The following is a 17,091-nucleotide window of genomic DNA, read 5'->3' on the forward strand; positions in this document are numbered from 1 at the left end:
TTAGCGCAAAATAATTTCTAGAACCACGTTCTGTATTTTTTTGCCAAAGGAAGTCGATGGAATTTTGGCGCAGAGTGAAAAAGGCATTCAGGTGGCGGCGATAGCTACATTACATTTCTGCTGAAGTAGAAAAGACGCAAAGGTCGTTGCGGCTGAAGGTAGCTGTAAATGCTGCGTTATTCAACTACCGATACCATAAAGCGCGTGTGGAACCTCCCTGACGCTGACCCTAATAATAATGAGGATAGCGAGATACCATGGGGTCCCTAAACTGATGGAATACTAACCTGACGACTTATCTCGTGCAACGTGCAGCACAAATTGCTTTGAAAAGAGTCTTCTGATATGATATAAGCGAACGACCGGATAAAGTATTATATTTTACATTTGCCTCCGCATTGGTATGTGTGGTTATAATCATGACACAATGTAGGGAAGCTGTCATTTACTATCAGTACGTCAATATCTTCCAGAAATTATTGTGCAAAACGCTGCAACTAAGCACTTGAAGTAGAGAAAATCAAAATTAGGGAGAGCATTAACAATTATGTGCATAATAAATACTCGGCACAAAGACCTTAAACCAGGACATGTGATAGCTTCAACTATCGAGGGCCTTGTCCTCTGTCTTGGTAACTAATTTCAGCGCTTCGGTACTCACACTGCCTTTTCGACTTTGTTCGTATCTTTTTGTCTTTGTCACAGCCACGCCAAAAGATATGATAGCAGCAGCGAAACTCCACACAAATTTTGACCTCTTTTAAGGAAGGTAATAGAGGGCGATAGCTGACAATGTGTTTACCCTGATCCAGACAGCACTATGTCCAGGGATTTTCAAATTTATGCAACAGAAGTTTGGCTACTATAAGGCGAATTGCATGAAAAAGAAAAATATGTAGGAGCCTATGATGGCGCTCACATCGCGTGCCTGATTATTAGTTGTAGAAATTGTTTTTATTCGTTAGCATTTTTGTGCTTAACAATACCTTGTCTTTGTAGGTCAGGTATACTAGACAATATTCGGCTTTTGAAACGCATTGGTTATGTGTGAGATATAATTGTTGCCAAATTTTTCAGAGCTTTTTCACACGTGGCACCTGGGGCGAATCCCGCACGTTTACGAAACTGCCAGTCGTGCCTTTCTGTCGCTGAATTGTGTATTACTCAAAAAACAATGCACTGGCCACTTTATAGTTCCTATACGGCACAAAATGTACACTTGATTTGAAATGAGTTTTCTGCCTGTTGGTTAGGTGAGCAATATTTGTAGATTTAACGCGATAGATTTGAGCAAGTGTGAATGCTGGGCCACTTGGTATGACATGTCGAAGAATACTTCTTACCAGTGAAAAAAACACGAGGAACAAGAGGAGAACCTACACAGGACAAGGCTGAACTAACAACTGATATATAGTAACTGTCACGCGTGCGCAAAGCCAGAACAGACAACCTACGTTTAAAAACTCCAGAAGTCAATCGCTTCCGTTGTCAGCCCAATCGACGGGGAACTGACGCAAGTATCACCATGTTTATCAGACAGGCCTCATGAATTTCACTTGCCTTTCTTGTTTTTCCCTGGCATGAAACGGTTACATGATTGAAACAAGAGGAACACTTACCGGGGCATCTACTTCAATGCAAGGCAAGATTGGGATATTCACAACTACCAAATTTTGCTCAGTGCTTGCGCAGCCTTTCATTAGAACAATCACCAGTCTGTCCTATATAACACCTTCCACACGTCAGTGGGATCTTACATATGATTTCTCTTTTGCGCCTGGCATAAGGTGTTGCAGTGCTTCTTATTATCATCAGGCATTATTCGTGCGAAGAGATCTGAAAACTTAACAGGGGCACAAAAAACCACGTTAACACCTTGGCACTCGGCGACTTTTTTTACATTGTGCGCCAATTTGTGCTGATGCAGCACCACTTGAACTCTCTCCCTTTCTTCCTGAGTAGCCTTGTTCTCTTTCTTGGCCCTGCCATTCAATTCTTTCAAAGCTGACTAAGCTACTCCTCTCATCATTGCTGTTGGGAAGCCCACACCAGAAAGGCGATTGGCCTGCGTCATCACACTAGCTGAGACAGTGTGGCAGCAACTTTTTTATACAGCATTGGAAAAACAAGCCCTAGCAGTACTTCGCTCGACTAATTTAGAGAGGTTAGAGTCGTACGGCAAGAGTTGTTTTTGAGTTCCAGGTGCGTAAATCCAGCAACAAGGCTTTCTCTTGGGAAGGTTAGTAGGAAGTCTAGATAACGAATGGAGTTGTGTGGCTAGTTTCTGAATGAATTTTAAATGAAGTCAACACTGCCTAAAGGCACTCAAGGTGTGTTCTACTACCAGAGGGTAGGAGTCGTTAGGTCCGCAGTTTAAAAGCACTGAAAAATCATCTAGATATCTTAAAGTTCGCACAAAACGCACCTGTTGAGTGCCTGCTGAGCGAATAACGCAGCGTTATTGATGGCAATATCGTGCAGAGGAAATCTTAATCGGTCGATATGTTTGTGACGTCACATGAGGAGTTTAAAATTTAATAACTGATAAAAATATTAGGTAAATTGTAAATATAAGGTTGCAAAATGACTCAAAAATCATTTTGACATCTAAAAATGATGTAAATTCTCAGAGGTACAAAAATAGACAGTTAATTTAACGACAATATAACCGTCACCCATGGGCCGCGACTCCGAAATGCTACCCCTGAGCCACAGAGACACGTTAAATGAAAACGGTGTGTAAAGGGAATCGAAGTGTCTCGTTTCTTACAATGTGTGTCCGTGAAAAGCGATATGCAGAAAGTACCACCGGCCGCTGAATGAACCCATTAACGTTATCACGTCACCCTTTTAATAGAGATATATTGCGTGTCAAATTTTCGTACACAATTTATAATTCGGTGTCAAAAATGTACTTCTTTTCCTTGCAAAGGTTAACATTATCTTTGAAAAGTTTACGAAGAGCGTTCTGGACTTGCAACTTGCTGTGGTCAAGATCGTGCTGATGAAGGTCAGTAATTTTGTTTCAATACTGCATACATATATTTTGTATAAATAAATCAGTTCTCAATAATATTGGTAGCCCTCAATAGTACAGATAATAAAGAAATAATTCCTCTTTATAATTGCACCATTACCCTCTCATTATGTGGTTTAGTATGCTTTGGTTGACTAAACACTATTCCATTAGACCAATGAATATCATACTCTTTCCTATTATATTTCCAGTATAGGAGAGTGGGCATGTTATAACTTTCATGATTTTCTAAGGTACCGTCTATGGAGAGTAAAATCTCTTGAATCCCGGCTTTTATGATAGTCGTTCGCGGTAAAATGGGCTTAGTTTATACCGAGTTGTGTTCAAGACAAATTTTAAAAATTCTCAAGCAATTATTTGTCACATAGTGCATTGCTCATATTAGCTTGTTGTTTAACTTTGATGAAAACGGCACTTGAGGCCTCCTTTCTACAATGCCTGCCGCCGAGTTACATGTAGAAAATTAGATCTACCTCAGGCCCTGTTAAGGCGGGTTTCCAAAGCAAGGAGTGCTTTAAAAAGTAATCTGCATATTATCTGAACTCTGCTTGGCGACGGTTATTTTTTCCAGACCCTAATAAATTATAGCGATTGAACCACTAATATTTTAATAAACTTTTAATCTCGAGACTACTGGTCTGAATTGGCTCTGGGAATGCCGCATCCAGGAAGTGGCATGTGTCGTTTTAAGAAATTACCAAGTCTCCTCTAAACTTTGTGGCAATACGGGGGGTACCAGGCATCCGCTCCCCCACGCACACCCACTCCGCGGATGCAGCGTTCCCGCTCGCTAACCGCGGAGGGGTTTGTGCTCGAGGGAAAAAGGGAAGGAACGACACAGCGTGAACACTCATATGCTATTTATTAGACTTGCAATTAATACACAGAGAAGGTCAGCTAGCTACAAAACATCAACGAGGCATTCCTCGAAAATAGAGGCTACGTTAGAAGGACTTCCGACTTACCGGATGGGGCAGGGGCGCGACTTCGGAGGTATCGGTTTCGAACGTTTGTATGCGCCAATAATGGCGGCCGCGTTTTCCCGTGCGCGCCGCATTCTTCGGGCAAGGCCAATCCCTAGCATTTGCCGAGAAGGTGTCGAGAGCGCGCATTTGCTGTGCGCGCTTCGCTGCCTGGAACCAGAAGTACAGCGGCAAGGCACAACGGATCCCCGTGCGCCTGGCGCGGAAGGTGACGAGAGCGTGCGGCTCCAACCGCTCGTGACGCTGGCCGGATCGCGAAGAGACTCTGTCCGGTCCCGCAGAATTCCGCGTAACCTACGAAACGGCGTTCCCGTCGCCGTCCCTTTCCCCCATGAGAGAGACTTCTCTCCTCACCCAACCGGTGCTGTTCCGACGGCCGACGATGAAGATGGGCCGGATCAAAATGGAGGGGGGAAACAGATTTCCACAACTTACACTCCCAGCAGATTTGCCATGTCAGCATATTATCCTAGCGGCTAACGGACCATAGGCGAACGAAAAGTTTATTTGGAAGCTCAGAGCATGGTAGATATATAGAAAATTGTGCGCCTAAACTCCGCGTTTCTCGTCCACACTCTTACACGTACGTCATGTTGTTTACAGCGTTAACAGCTGGTTTAGAGCGGCACTTATTAGTGATCAGGGAAGGAGTGCCGTCCAGAAGTTGTCGCGGAGAAATGAGCCCAATCACGTTCTTTGTACACGCGAAAATGAGCTTTCGAGGTGGTAAAATAGAGGACATATTTCGGATTTTGGTTCACCAGCTGAACCATGCACAACGAAAGAACAACTCATGTAGAGAGTAAAGAAATGATCAGATATCTCCGTTTTTTATCGTCCCAGCCACTCTAGCCTTAGGAGCGGCAGTTAGGCCTGGATGACCTAGGTCTCTCTATGCACCCTTTGGGATACTGCAAACTTGTACATCTGGCAAACCTGCCGAAGATTTTGTGAAACGTTTGACTCAGCCGGCATGCGAGAGGTCGAGGTAGCGCAGTTTCTGGTAGGCATATTTCCAGGCCATGGAAGTTGCTCATCCTGTCGTTTTACGTTCATGGACTAATGCGAGGTGCAAAGAAAAACCCGAGTAAAGCGAAAAAAAAGTAATGGTAATTTCATAAAGCCTTGCTCTTTTTCGCTCTACTAGGCTTTTTTTGCACCTCGCATAACACCGTGAAGATAAAAAGATAGAGCCTTGCTTTCTTTAGCAGGAACTAAAATAATTCTTTCCAGGCACAGCAGCAGCTTGCTATCGAAGCAAATTTTGTGGCATAGCCTGTTATTAGTATTTATTTCGAAGAGGCGTGATTGTTATTGGCCGAGCGAACATTGCTGATGCCTACAAATCGTCGAAGGGAATACATATGGAATACCGCGGTCAAAGAAAACAATTTAGAAGACGGCTCAGTTTGGTCCAGGATACATAAATCTAGACTACATTACTACTCATCGCGCCTCGAGCCTTGAATCTCCTATCACATGAATCCTAGGGGACCTGTTTGTTATAGATGACCACGAAACGTGGCTTCAGATAGGACGCAGCGCAGAAAGCACAGTTTGGGTTAATAATAATAATAATAATAATTGGTTTGGGGGCAAAGAAAATGGCGCAGTATCTGTCTCATATATCGTTGGACACCTGAACCGCGCCGTAAGGGAAGGGATAAAGGAGGGAGTTTGGGTTCCTGGAAACGACATCCAGCATGTTAAACATTGCGCGTGAAAGAAACGTAGAGGAAGTTTTGATCTCACGAACAGTTTCTTTTTTGACTTCTAGGCTTCAAAAGAGCCCTTTCTGCGAGAGGTCCAAGGTAGAGAAAACGTTATGCACGAGAACACAATTAATATGCTGAACCAGTTTGTGGCTTTGAGACGACAGATATTTGACGAGAAAGACATCGTGGTTTACCTGTCCAAGTAAGTTTACAGCAATTTGCAGTATAGTGCAGAATATCTAATGCATAGATAATGCGGCGCTGTGACTTCGGCGGCTGAATTGAAGATGTCGCTTGGAAGAAAGTATTGGGAAGTAAAGTCACGCAAAGGCACAAAAGGGGTCTTTTTTTTCTCATATTATCAGCAGAAAATAGTAACCACTGATTAAGAAGCATTTTAGGTGATTATTTACTGTATATTCTCTGGAACCGAGGACATCTCATAAGAGCTTAAGATAAATTACTGCAAGTACATGTTTCAATAAAAAACACTCAATAAGCTTCACGTATTTAAAACATTTTGAATAGAATAATCGCTTTTTTTATGTATCCGCAAGCAAACATTAGGCTTCTTTTTGTGCAACTTATTAGTTGAAGAGTCGCACAGCCACGTGAGTTTGTGGTTTTCGCATAAAACGGAACAAGGACCCTATATAACAGTAGTGATTAGGGGCGGGAACTGTTAATGCGGTCGTGATAATTGCTGCTTTATGGGAACCTGCTTTGGAACGTATGAAACAGAGTGCATTGAAATGCATAGACGTTTCTGTTGCAACGGTTGCCCAGAGCATGTGCCGCTATTGTTAACGCCAATAAGCTGAGTTTTATTATTGCGAAAGAACTATTCCGATAGGTAAGCCTCCAGCAAAAGCTGAGTTTGTGGGTGTGAGCCAAGTAAAAAAGAATTAAAAATAAATGAAACAAATATCGGTCCCTGGGACAAGAACTAAACGTTGCGAAAACAGACCAAATTCGCCGGCCACTGCGCGAGACTAGTAGGCTATCGCAGCAGCAGAACACGTCTCGTGTTTAACTGGAACGGACTCTCGCACTCTCCATTGCACTTATTCTTCTTCATCAAATTCCATTAGCGGCGTGAGGACACAGATGGCGGATTCTCTGCCTTTGTCGCCATTTTTGTCGCCATTTTTGTTAAGAAAACATTCTGTATGATTCTCGTGATAGCACGACAGTTGTATGCACCCGCACCCACCACTGGTGTCACACCCTAAGAAGCGCAGGTAATCAGCCCAAAATTGGAAACGTATTAACATAGGCTAGTCCTGCAAAGGACGATAGTGAAACTGTCCGTTTGCAATATTGGTCCGATTACCTATGCTGCTTGGGGCTTTGCCGCCTATATGGTGGCAAGTGGCGCCTAGGCAGATCGCTGGAGGCACCTTTAAAAATTTGTTACGCGGTGGCACTTGCTGTGACCTGTCACCTTCTGGCAGGTGGCAGAGTGTAGGAAGGCCAAATTCCTCTCCTCTTTTAGGGGAGAAGAGGAAGTGACTGGAAATTGGCTGCCACAGAAAGAACCCTCTAGCCTGCAAAAGGTGATATTTAGAAGAGCCAGCTGGAACCTTTCGCGATCGGAAGGCGGCAACTTAGATAAGAAATGTCCTTTGACTTACAAGTATGTAATGCGTGTTCATGCAAGGTAGTCAACGACGTTCCTTTGCTATCGCATTGCCGCAGCTTAAGTTAATTACGTGTTCTACAAGCTCTGGTATCTTCATGTTCCCACAATGGAAACTTTGTTCTCCTCTGGTTTAGATTGTGTATTTGCACGACAGCTATCATTGTTTCACTGCATTTGAGGAAATCAGTCATTCTTGTTCCCTATGCCTATTGACTAGCCACCTGCTCCCAGATAACGCATCTTTCGCCTGGGTAGCCACTGAGTCGCCCACATTCGATGGCCAATACCACAAAAGTACATTGTAACGATGACTGAACTTGTTAAAGGTTCTGTTCAATGTCACGCATTGAAGAGACGCTATTCAGAAATGCAATTTTGTTGTTAGACTGCTCTACCGGCAAACCCATGCCGCTGCTGACCGGGCCACCAAAACTGGGGGTAAAGGATGAGGCAGCCTTCACACTTTCTGGCTTGTTGAACCGGCCTCCTTTCTTTGTCCTTATCAGTGTAATTATAATCCGCGCTGAAACTGAGAGTTTCATGCAACCTCAACTGCCCGGGTAGGCACGTTTTGTGGGGTCTGCAGTGCGGTCTGAGACAGGGCTGCTCTGCTAACTACGACCACAGCTGCGGCCACGAAGAATAGCACATCGAGCAGCACCCAGCAGCCAAAGCTGTATATTGGGGAACTCCCCAACTGGTGGCCTCCTAGTACAGCACTGGCGGCAGGCGGGCGAGCAAAGCAAACTAAGTGGAGTCACATTGACAGCTGCGTCTCCACACGTGGTCTACACATGGTCCGCCTGATCGCCGTTAATCCGTCGTCTCTCTTCTCGAACCCCTCCCCTCCCTCTCGCCCAAGACGTGAGGAGGGTAAAAGGAGGTCCGCCTATCCCCGCGTTCTCCGCTGAACCTCGGAAGAAAGTGTGCAACGACTCATGAGAGCCACGTCCGGTGGGCGAGGGTAAAACGTATTCCCATAGTGTGAAACAAAAATTGAGGCGCCGACCAGTAACAAAGATCTCTGACGTTACTGCATCCAGAATGGGGTTCTTGTTCACAACGAAAACTTCTCCTGAAGTGAGTTGTTTGTAATTATGCTTGAATATACTCCTCAAATACATCGTCGAACACGTGTGATATGTTCTTGATGATAAGGTATAAGAAAGGCAGCCATGATGCTGCCACTTTTTTGCTTGCGAAAATGTCTACTCATGTACGAGGACCGAAGACGCGGATTTTGTCGCATCGACGGTATGAAAGATCCTTGCAAGCTGCGGATTTCCAAGCACTCATCAAGGGTGCGCAAAGTTGCCTATCACGCCGCGGGCAAACGGACGCTCCCTCCACTCAGAAAGCGCACTTGTGTTCGGTATGCCGTAGGAAGCACTGAAGGTCTGAACGTAGCTGGCAAGACAATGACGTACAGGCGGTACATTTTCTGACGAGAAAAATATGGTATAAGCTAGTAAGCATGCAGGAGATACCAAAATAAATATTTTCCGCAGTTTCTACGCAGTGCCTTGCGGCCATGCAAAAGGGTTAACACAGGTGAAACAGGACGCTACAAACAGCGGTTGCAGCACGCACGGAATGTAAAAAATCGAAAGCATTTTTTACAATATTTAAGCACAGCACGTTGTTATGAAGGCCCGCAGGACTATGTGTGACAAGGCGAGCGCCATCGCACGCGAAAAAATGGTAGAATCACGGCTGGATCTGGAATTCCTAATTATATAGACCACATCACACGCACTAATCAGAAACGAAGTCAATTAAAATTTGATAGTTGCCCTTTCATTGAGGCGATGATCGACGCCTATATAAATATGACCCATTTCTGGTGTTGCTTTCATTGCGAATTATTCCCCCGTGCTGGGCGCCAAAGCGTCAAATATATTTGTTACTTGTTGGCGTCTGTTTCTGTTGCAGATATTTTGCATTGAATATATATGCATGCTTTGAACCGAGTTAAGGCAACATGACCGAAATGAAGGCCACGTACACTCTGAGGGGCAATGAGAAACCGCGAACTCTTAGCCTCATACAAAACGCACACGGAACATGAAAAACATCCTTCTCGAAGCGTCCACCAATGGGACCCTCTCGGTTGTCGAGCACACGAATAGGACGGTTAGCTGCAGATATTCTGAGCAAGCATTCCTGCGCAGAATACTATACCACCGTCAACTTTCGCCATAAACTGAAGAGATTGTCTCCGAGGAGTGAGGGGAAATGTAATTGCAGATAGAATCTGCGAGGATGTGGAGGAAGTGGTAGGCATTTCGCAGTTGGCTACGGCTGTATTGGAATAAGCTGCTGTGATTTTCTCCTCCGTGGTGAGAAGCAAAACTGCCTGCTCAGCCCAACTCACCGTACCTTAACCTTCCTTTTGTCTATGTCCGGCTCAGTAACTCACAGCGGAATAGCTGGCTTTTGCTCCAATTTTCCATTGCAGGAAACGCGAGCACGTTTCCCACCCAACGTTGATGATGAAAGGGACCCGGCCCGCCCTATCGTGTTCGGTGCCCAGGCTGCCCTCCCCCCCCCCCCCCCCCCTCCCCACCCGTCCACGATGCAACAAAGGCCACTTGTGTACAGATGTGCGGGCGTGAAGCCATCTGTCTTAGTCCTGATGTCTGTCGAGACCAGACCTCACGTCATAATGTGCAGGTATACAGCGGACAGGCTAGTCAAGTGTCCGGCCTTTGCACCCCAGCCTTTGCAGCCTTTGCAGCCTTTGCACCCCTCTGCACGCAGTTTTAAGGCCTGCCTAAACTGCCGTCCGTAGACACAGGAATACAAGCCAGGATGATAAGGTCTAGTGGAAAGAAGTTATTAGTACCCTAGGTCCCACTGTTTATTTGCCGAGTCCGAGTGAATCCAAGCAGTGCACGAGGAAGGCTAGGAGTGCGGAAAATGAAGGTACCATGGCATGCTTAGACTAGCGCGGAATGCGTTTTGAATCTGCGGGGACATCTGCGCAGTCAAGACAGTGAACTGCACCACACCATATAAAGATTTAGAGGCCTAGAGTGGTGACGAGAGCTTCAACTTTTCAGAGAAGGCGTGATTGTTCTCTTCTCTAAACGGGTGTGATTTTCAAAAGATTGCGCTCTATTGTCCTAAGTTTAAGTAGCGCTCAGCTATTTGCACTGTGTATGTTGTGGAATCTTAAGCATACTTTCAGTGTCGACGAGGATATAGGGCATCCGGTCGTTAATTCTGTGGGCCATTAGACGATCGAAATCATTTCTCTCTATTTCAAAATTAGCAGATGCCCAACGATCACGGGCTTTAAGATTGACATGGAGGTTCGAGGGCTTCATTATAGTGACTTGTAGGTGGAATTCCAGAAGTGGCATTACAATGCCTTTTTTTTCAGTAGGTGTAGGCGTTCATGTCAGCGTATAGGTGCTGATTGATTAAACAGGAATCATCTATTGTAGATATCCCGGCATGTTTGATCAGGAAGTACAAGTTCGGAGGCCTAGAAAATTGCCAAGCCGTGTGTGTGGCTGCTTTACTTATTTCTCGATGTGTAAAAATTGCTTTAAAATATCACCTTGTGTTATAGCTGGAGGCGTCCGTGCAAATCTAGCACGTTTTTCAGCGCAGGTTTATTTAAGAGACCAGAGTTTCCTCGTAGATGTCAGGAATGTTGCGCAGAAGTTTAAATGTGAGACTCCATGTTCTCATCTACAACGTCTATTTTATTCTAATTCCAAGTTTTTTCTGATATGTTGAAATAACAGTGGATGATTTGATTTTAGATGCCCGTACAGTTTTGTAGTTTATAGATTGTAGGCATGTAAAATCTTTAAGGGTTCTCAAAAGATTCCTGATTCAAAGTCGAGAAGGAAAGAGAGAGACAGAAGGGAGACAGACAAGTTCTTCTAAATGAGTGCAACCGCTCGATGCGAAACAAGAAAGGGACAACCACAGCGCTGAACTAGCAACAGAATGGTTTTATTCAGGACACCAGTGCTTAAGTACACGCTGGTATCGTAGAAAAACAGAACAATGATAGAGAAAACATAAATTTCCACGACGCTAATATCTCTGAGAGTGCAGAAGCTTTGTAATTGCATGTAATCAAGGATATCAGCTATTCGAGCTCTGTCTTGGAGATAGCAACAGAAGGTGTGGTTTTGCATTCCGTACCAAGCCTCATAATCTTTGACATCTGAATTCTCTTTGGTGACCTGGTGTTTGCTTTTTGCAAACATTTTGCTCTTCTCGAACATTGGTTGGCAAGAAAAATCACGAAAATAAATGCAGATATGGCGGACGGCATTCTTAACCTTAGTGTTTTGCTCCTTATGCCTTTAATTCAGTTTGGCCTACGTACGACATACAACAGGAAAAAGAACTCGATTATACCAAGTCATCTCGGCACTCAACATATTTCTGCTCATGCTTCTTGGTGCCCGCAGGAACATCGCGATATCTTTCTTTTCACGCTGATTTACACGCGCGCATATATTCGTCAGTTTTACAGCGGCTGAAAACACATCAACTCAACCTCGTATTCCGGTTCTCTTCATATTATGAGATAGAAAGTAAATGTATGGAGTTACAGACGCATTCTTTGCTCGGCTGCTTTGGTTGACAGTAGCGCTGCGTTTAAACTTCTTCACCATGACCTCCGCTACCGAAGATAACACGTGAATAGGGGATCCAGCAGCAACAAGCCTTTGAACCTGCCATGAAAAAACTGTGCACGGTCTTATGCTAACATGATTTTGGCATGGCATTGCTGAAATAAGACGCGGCATTGCATTCTTTTACTACCTTAAAGTCTGAAGAGCTGTACATAAGTAAAGGCTTCCTGCTTCTCGGTTCAATTGACCAGAGTACAAGAATATCATTAAAAAGAAGGAGCAGGTGTAGGAACCTAATGGAGTCATTAGCAGGCACTTCATCAGTTATTTCCAGTGGCGAAAGGACGCCTGAAAAAAAAAACAGGACGATGTTTAGTCTCCTCTGCAGGAAGACTTGCTGGTTCACATTCATGTTCAATAAGGCAATCATGTACCAAGGGGAACACTCTTGCAACATGTGACCCCTTATGGTGAACATTGAATGCCATAACATGCAGAATAAATATAAATCGGTGAGCGATGGAGCAATACACGCTCCTGTGCACATCCCTTTCATTTGAATAAAAAACTCGCCCATCCCATTCTGTATAAGTAGACTCCAGGTATCTTTGTCCCAAGTATAAATGTTTTCAGCATAAACTAGCAGAGACACATAAAGTAGATGTACCTTTAGGGTGATTATTTCAGAAACTCGCACGTGGAAAAAGTGCCTGGAAGAGGTTGTACAAAACAGGTCCATTTTCTTGACCTTATATGGTCAAGAACTAGGACCATGTAATCGATTTTCTAAGAACTACCATGTGAGCAAGGAGGTGCGCGCTTTTTCTACTGGCATCAAAGGCTTGTATTGCATCAACCCTCATGACAAACTGCTAAAATGCATTAGTGAAGTCATAGACAATTATCCTGCTATTGCGTTTCAGAATGCCTCTGGCATTTCTACAGGAGACTTTTTAGAATTAACAGAAACCTACCTTGAGTCTACTTATGCAGAATGAGGTGGGCGTGTTTTTATTCATCAGAAAGGGAGCTGCATAAGAGCATGTGTTGATCAATCGTTCAGCGATTTATATTTAACTATGCACGACACGACACTCGATGTTCGCCTTAAGGGGCCAAGTGTTGCAAGAGCGTTCCACTTTGTAGATATATAACTGACAAGACTTCCTGCGGAAGTGACTAAACTTTGGTCGGTTTTTTATTTCAGATGTTTTTTCTCCTCTATAAATAATTCATGTAGTGCCTGTTCACGACTCTATTAAGTTCCTAGACTTGCGACTGGTTTTTAATGATATTCTTGTAAGCTGGTCCTTTGAACCGAGAAGCAGGAGTCGTTTGTGTCCATTCAACTCTTCAGACTGCAAACTAACAAAAGAATGCATTGCCGTGTTTTGTTTGAGCATGCCATGAAAAAATTCTTTGGGCATAATACCGCGCGCAGTTTTTCATGCAACGTTGAAAGGCTGGTTGCTGCTGGATACACTCTTCACGTGCTAGCATAGGTAGCGGAGGGTATGGTGAAGAATTTGAAACTTGGCGCTACTGTCAACCAAGATAGCCGAGGAAAGAAGCTGTCTGTATTCTATTGCTCATGTTCTACCTCATAATCTTAAGAGAATAGGAAGACGAGCTAGAGTAAATGTTGTTGAGCCGCTGGAAAATTGAGGAATATGTGCGTGTGTGTAAATCTGCCTGAAAAAAAACATATCGTGGTGTTCTTGTGTGCATCATTCAAGCATTAAAATAATTATGTTCGGTGCCGAGATATCTCGGTTTGTTCTATTCCTTGGTCTTGTCGTGGGTCGCACGTCGGCAAAACTGGTCCTTGTTTGAATGAGAGACTTAAGGAGCACAACAATAATGTAAAGAATGCCGACTGCCGTATCGCTATTCATAGTCGTGATTGTTCATGCCGACAAATGTTCGAGAAGATCAGAACTCTAGCAAAAAGCCAAAGGGAGATAATTAGGAGAGAACTGAGGCGTCAGAAATTGCGGCTAGGTACCCAATGATTTCGCACCCCTTCTGTTTCTATCTTGAACAAACAGCACGAATACTTGATATCCTAGATAACGTGCAATGACAACGCTTCTGCATGCTCAGAGTGATTAGCCATGAAGAACTTCTTTTATATATATTTTGTGCTTTTCTGTGGTACTAGTGTGTACTTAAGCACTAATGTTCTGAATAAAACCAATATGTTCTTAGTTCAGCCCTGCGCTTGTCACTTTCTTGTTTGGCTTCGAGCCGTTGCGCTGCTCTGCAAGAAACATGTCTGACCGACAGAATCAGCAGATCACGTCGTACAGGCAAGAGAGGCGCTGGCTTCAACTGAACGTTACTTCATGTAGGCAAGAATTTGTACTTCAAGAATCTTTGCAAAAAAATACAAACCAAATCGAAACCGGGCAAAGAAGGCGCGAACGCGCTCAGGACAAGTCCAAGAAACAGAAAACAGTATCTGTCCTCTGAAAGATAACTATGAACGCATCCTCATTCCCGCTCTCAACCGAGGAAAGCACTCTAAAGGAAATCTCATTTATTTTAAGAAACTAATGCTCATGGGTGCTTGACGCAAGTATCTCCAGAGTCATACTTGGAAAACGCTTCTATCATTTTGCTTCTCACCTGGTCTTTATGCCTATAAAGAAATGGTGTACTACGAAAAAAAAGAAGTGCAACCACGTGGAATACGTTACAGGGCAAGATAAATGGATGACTTTGAACAGATCTTATCCCAAGAATTTTAATCCTTGAAGTTTTCTGTTAAAATGTCATCTGGTATGTCGTATTTACAAAGCGCTGCCGAGAGCAGAAACATATCAAGAACTCCGACAGCCTTGGATGATTAAAGGCTGAATCGGAGTACTACTCTTTCTGATCAGAGAGGTATTATATGTTGTGAGCGACACCAGCATTTCTTGTCGCTTGCCAGCAATTAAAAAAAAATTGCGCAGCGTGTCTCGGTGCAAGTGGCGACCGCAGGAATTCTTTATCAGCGCAGTTAAAAACCTGGAAACTTTCAATTCACTGTTCATTGTTTTTTCAATTTCACTGTTCATTGTTTTTTCAATTTCACTGTTCTTTTTGGGCGTATGACGACACCCCGCAGGGATGTCATTTCTACTAAGCCGATTTTATATGACTTCTTCGCCACTGTAACTTCATATACAGGACTGCCATTTCACAACAGTGAGATCAATCATCGGGTTAGAAAGGCTGCGAAGGCCCTTTTCTTTTTTATTTAGGCAGTACTTTTGCCATGTCTTCATTTCTATCTCAGTGTTTTCAACTCTCTCTTGTTTACAATTTGCACTGCTTTCTTTAAATGCAGGATACGAAACCGGCACCTTCTACTTGTTAACCCCCCATCTATCCTTCCTGTATCTCTCGCCCGCTCGGGATGAACGCCTATAAATGTAGTTATCGTCATAACTAGGTCAGCAGTGCCCACTGCTAGAAAAAGGCCTCCCTACATCCCTGCAACTACACTATTCAACATCCATTTTCGCCCACACTATATTCACAAACATCCTAGCTTTATCTGCGGGACTCACTTTTTGTTCTCTTTGGCGATATTTGCTTTCTCTTCGACATGACTGCGTCGCCCGATGGTGTCATAGCTTGTCTGATTTCCGCATTACGAACCATGTGCTTATCCATTCCCTTATCAAGTTTTGCATTTATATCTTCAGTCATTACGTGTCCTAGCTCTACCGCTTACGTATTCTAGACATGAGTATATTTAGTTCAATTTTCTAGCAAAAATGGTTCGTACTAGAGCTCTGCTCTTCTTAGTGCGTCCAACGCTGTTTAATGTAGCGTAACTGCGATATGGCTACAAACTCAGTGCATCATTTTCTAATTTCTTATCATAGTGTAGTCATTAAAAAGCCTATTTCAGCCTGCTCTTGAAAGCGTACACGTTTAAACGCATTTTTCAGCTGTTTTCATGGTTCTGTTTGCTATTTGCATGCCATCCATTACAAGTGGAATTGCTGAGGCATGGTTGAATTTTATGCCCAGATTTCCTGCACGTTCAGCAATTGAGAAATTTGTTGGCTGCCAGTAGTGGACAAAAATAACTCATTAGGTATATTTTAACGGGTATTTTATGAAAAACTAGACAATAGAGAGATAATACGGGCTAACATATAATCCGGACAGAGGGTGCATTCTCGCTTATCCAAAACGTACTCTATAAAAGTTTTCCAGCACTTACACCAAGTATTTCCGTCACCAAAGGAACCAGAATGGGATTTTTTTACCATTGGATTTTCCCGCGTTGGTTTTGTATTCTGTGCAACGCGGCGCTTAATCGTAGATTTGCAATGTAAAATAGATTCTCTGGACTTCCTGGGCAGGTATAAGATTCTCTTTGTCAATAATACGTTTATTAACCAATTATGGCTAACACTAGTTTATCAATGAGAATAAGTTGGAGTAGTAAGTGGTTTTATTAAATTAATATAAAAACGAAGGAAAAGATTTTGGCTAGCCCGGCGTCTGCCATCGATACTGAAGCAGATGAGCTGGAGCAGCGGAAATAAAGGATAGCAGGCAAAATGAAGAAATGAAATGAAAGTGGTTACAGAGAACAAATCTGGACGGCACATTTTAGCCCTTTTTTATTGTTACTTTGAAACCAGTGGGAGATACAGTGTTTAAGACTGCTGAGCAGGAATACGCAACAATGTTGACATAAAAATAAACTGTAGATTGCAAATTTTATGACCGCCAACAAAGAAGGCTAGCTATATTTAAATTTTCTTATTTCCAATCTATTTCAGAATATCGAATGTCTAATCTATGCAGTTGAAAGCTTGTTGAGATGGTTTTGGCGCATAACCTATATTCAAAGCGGCGTTGCTATGCGTGGTATCATCACTTAAATAAATTAACATTTTATACATCATCGAATGCACCAACTGCGTCAGTATTTGCTGAATAAAAAAATTTGTAAAGCTGTAAAAAATCTTCATGTTTCGAAGTAAAGAGCACCCACTCGTTTTGATGCAATACTGACCGATTTCATTGTTGACGTTTGTAATAACACTCTCACAAAGTGCGTCAGTGAATAAAATAACTAGACTCCTCACCATCTGCGAAC

At 43.3% G+C, this 17,091-nt stretch overlaps 1 protein-coding gene across 1 annotated transcript in view; it reads left to right on the forward strand.

Annotated features, from left to right (window-relative positions):
- Positions 1–17,091, forward strand: part of LOC144103423 (venom metalloproteinase antarease TserMP_A-like) — an 81,049-nt gene that overhangs the window by 36,512 nt on the left and 27,446 nt on the right. The window contains exons 7-8 of the mRNA XM_077636144.1: positions 2,933–3,010; positions 5,798–5,937. Coding sequence (XP_077492270.1) covers positions 2,933–3,010; positions 5,798–5,937 — 218 coding nt within the window. The remainder of the gene's footprint in view (positions 1–2,932; positions 3,011–5,797; positions 5,938–17,091) is intronic.

Source organism: Amblyomma americanum, chromosome 9, assembly GCF_052857255.1.
Source record: "Amblyomma americanum isolate KBUSLIRL-KWMA chromosome 9, ASM5285725v1, whole genome shotgun sequence".
NCBI classification, from domain to species: Eukaryota; Metazoa; Arthropoda; class Arachnida; order Ixodida; family Ixodidae; genus Amblyomma; species Amblyomma americanum.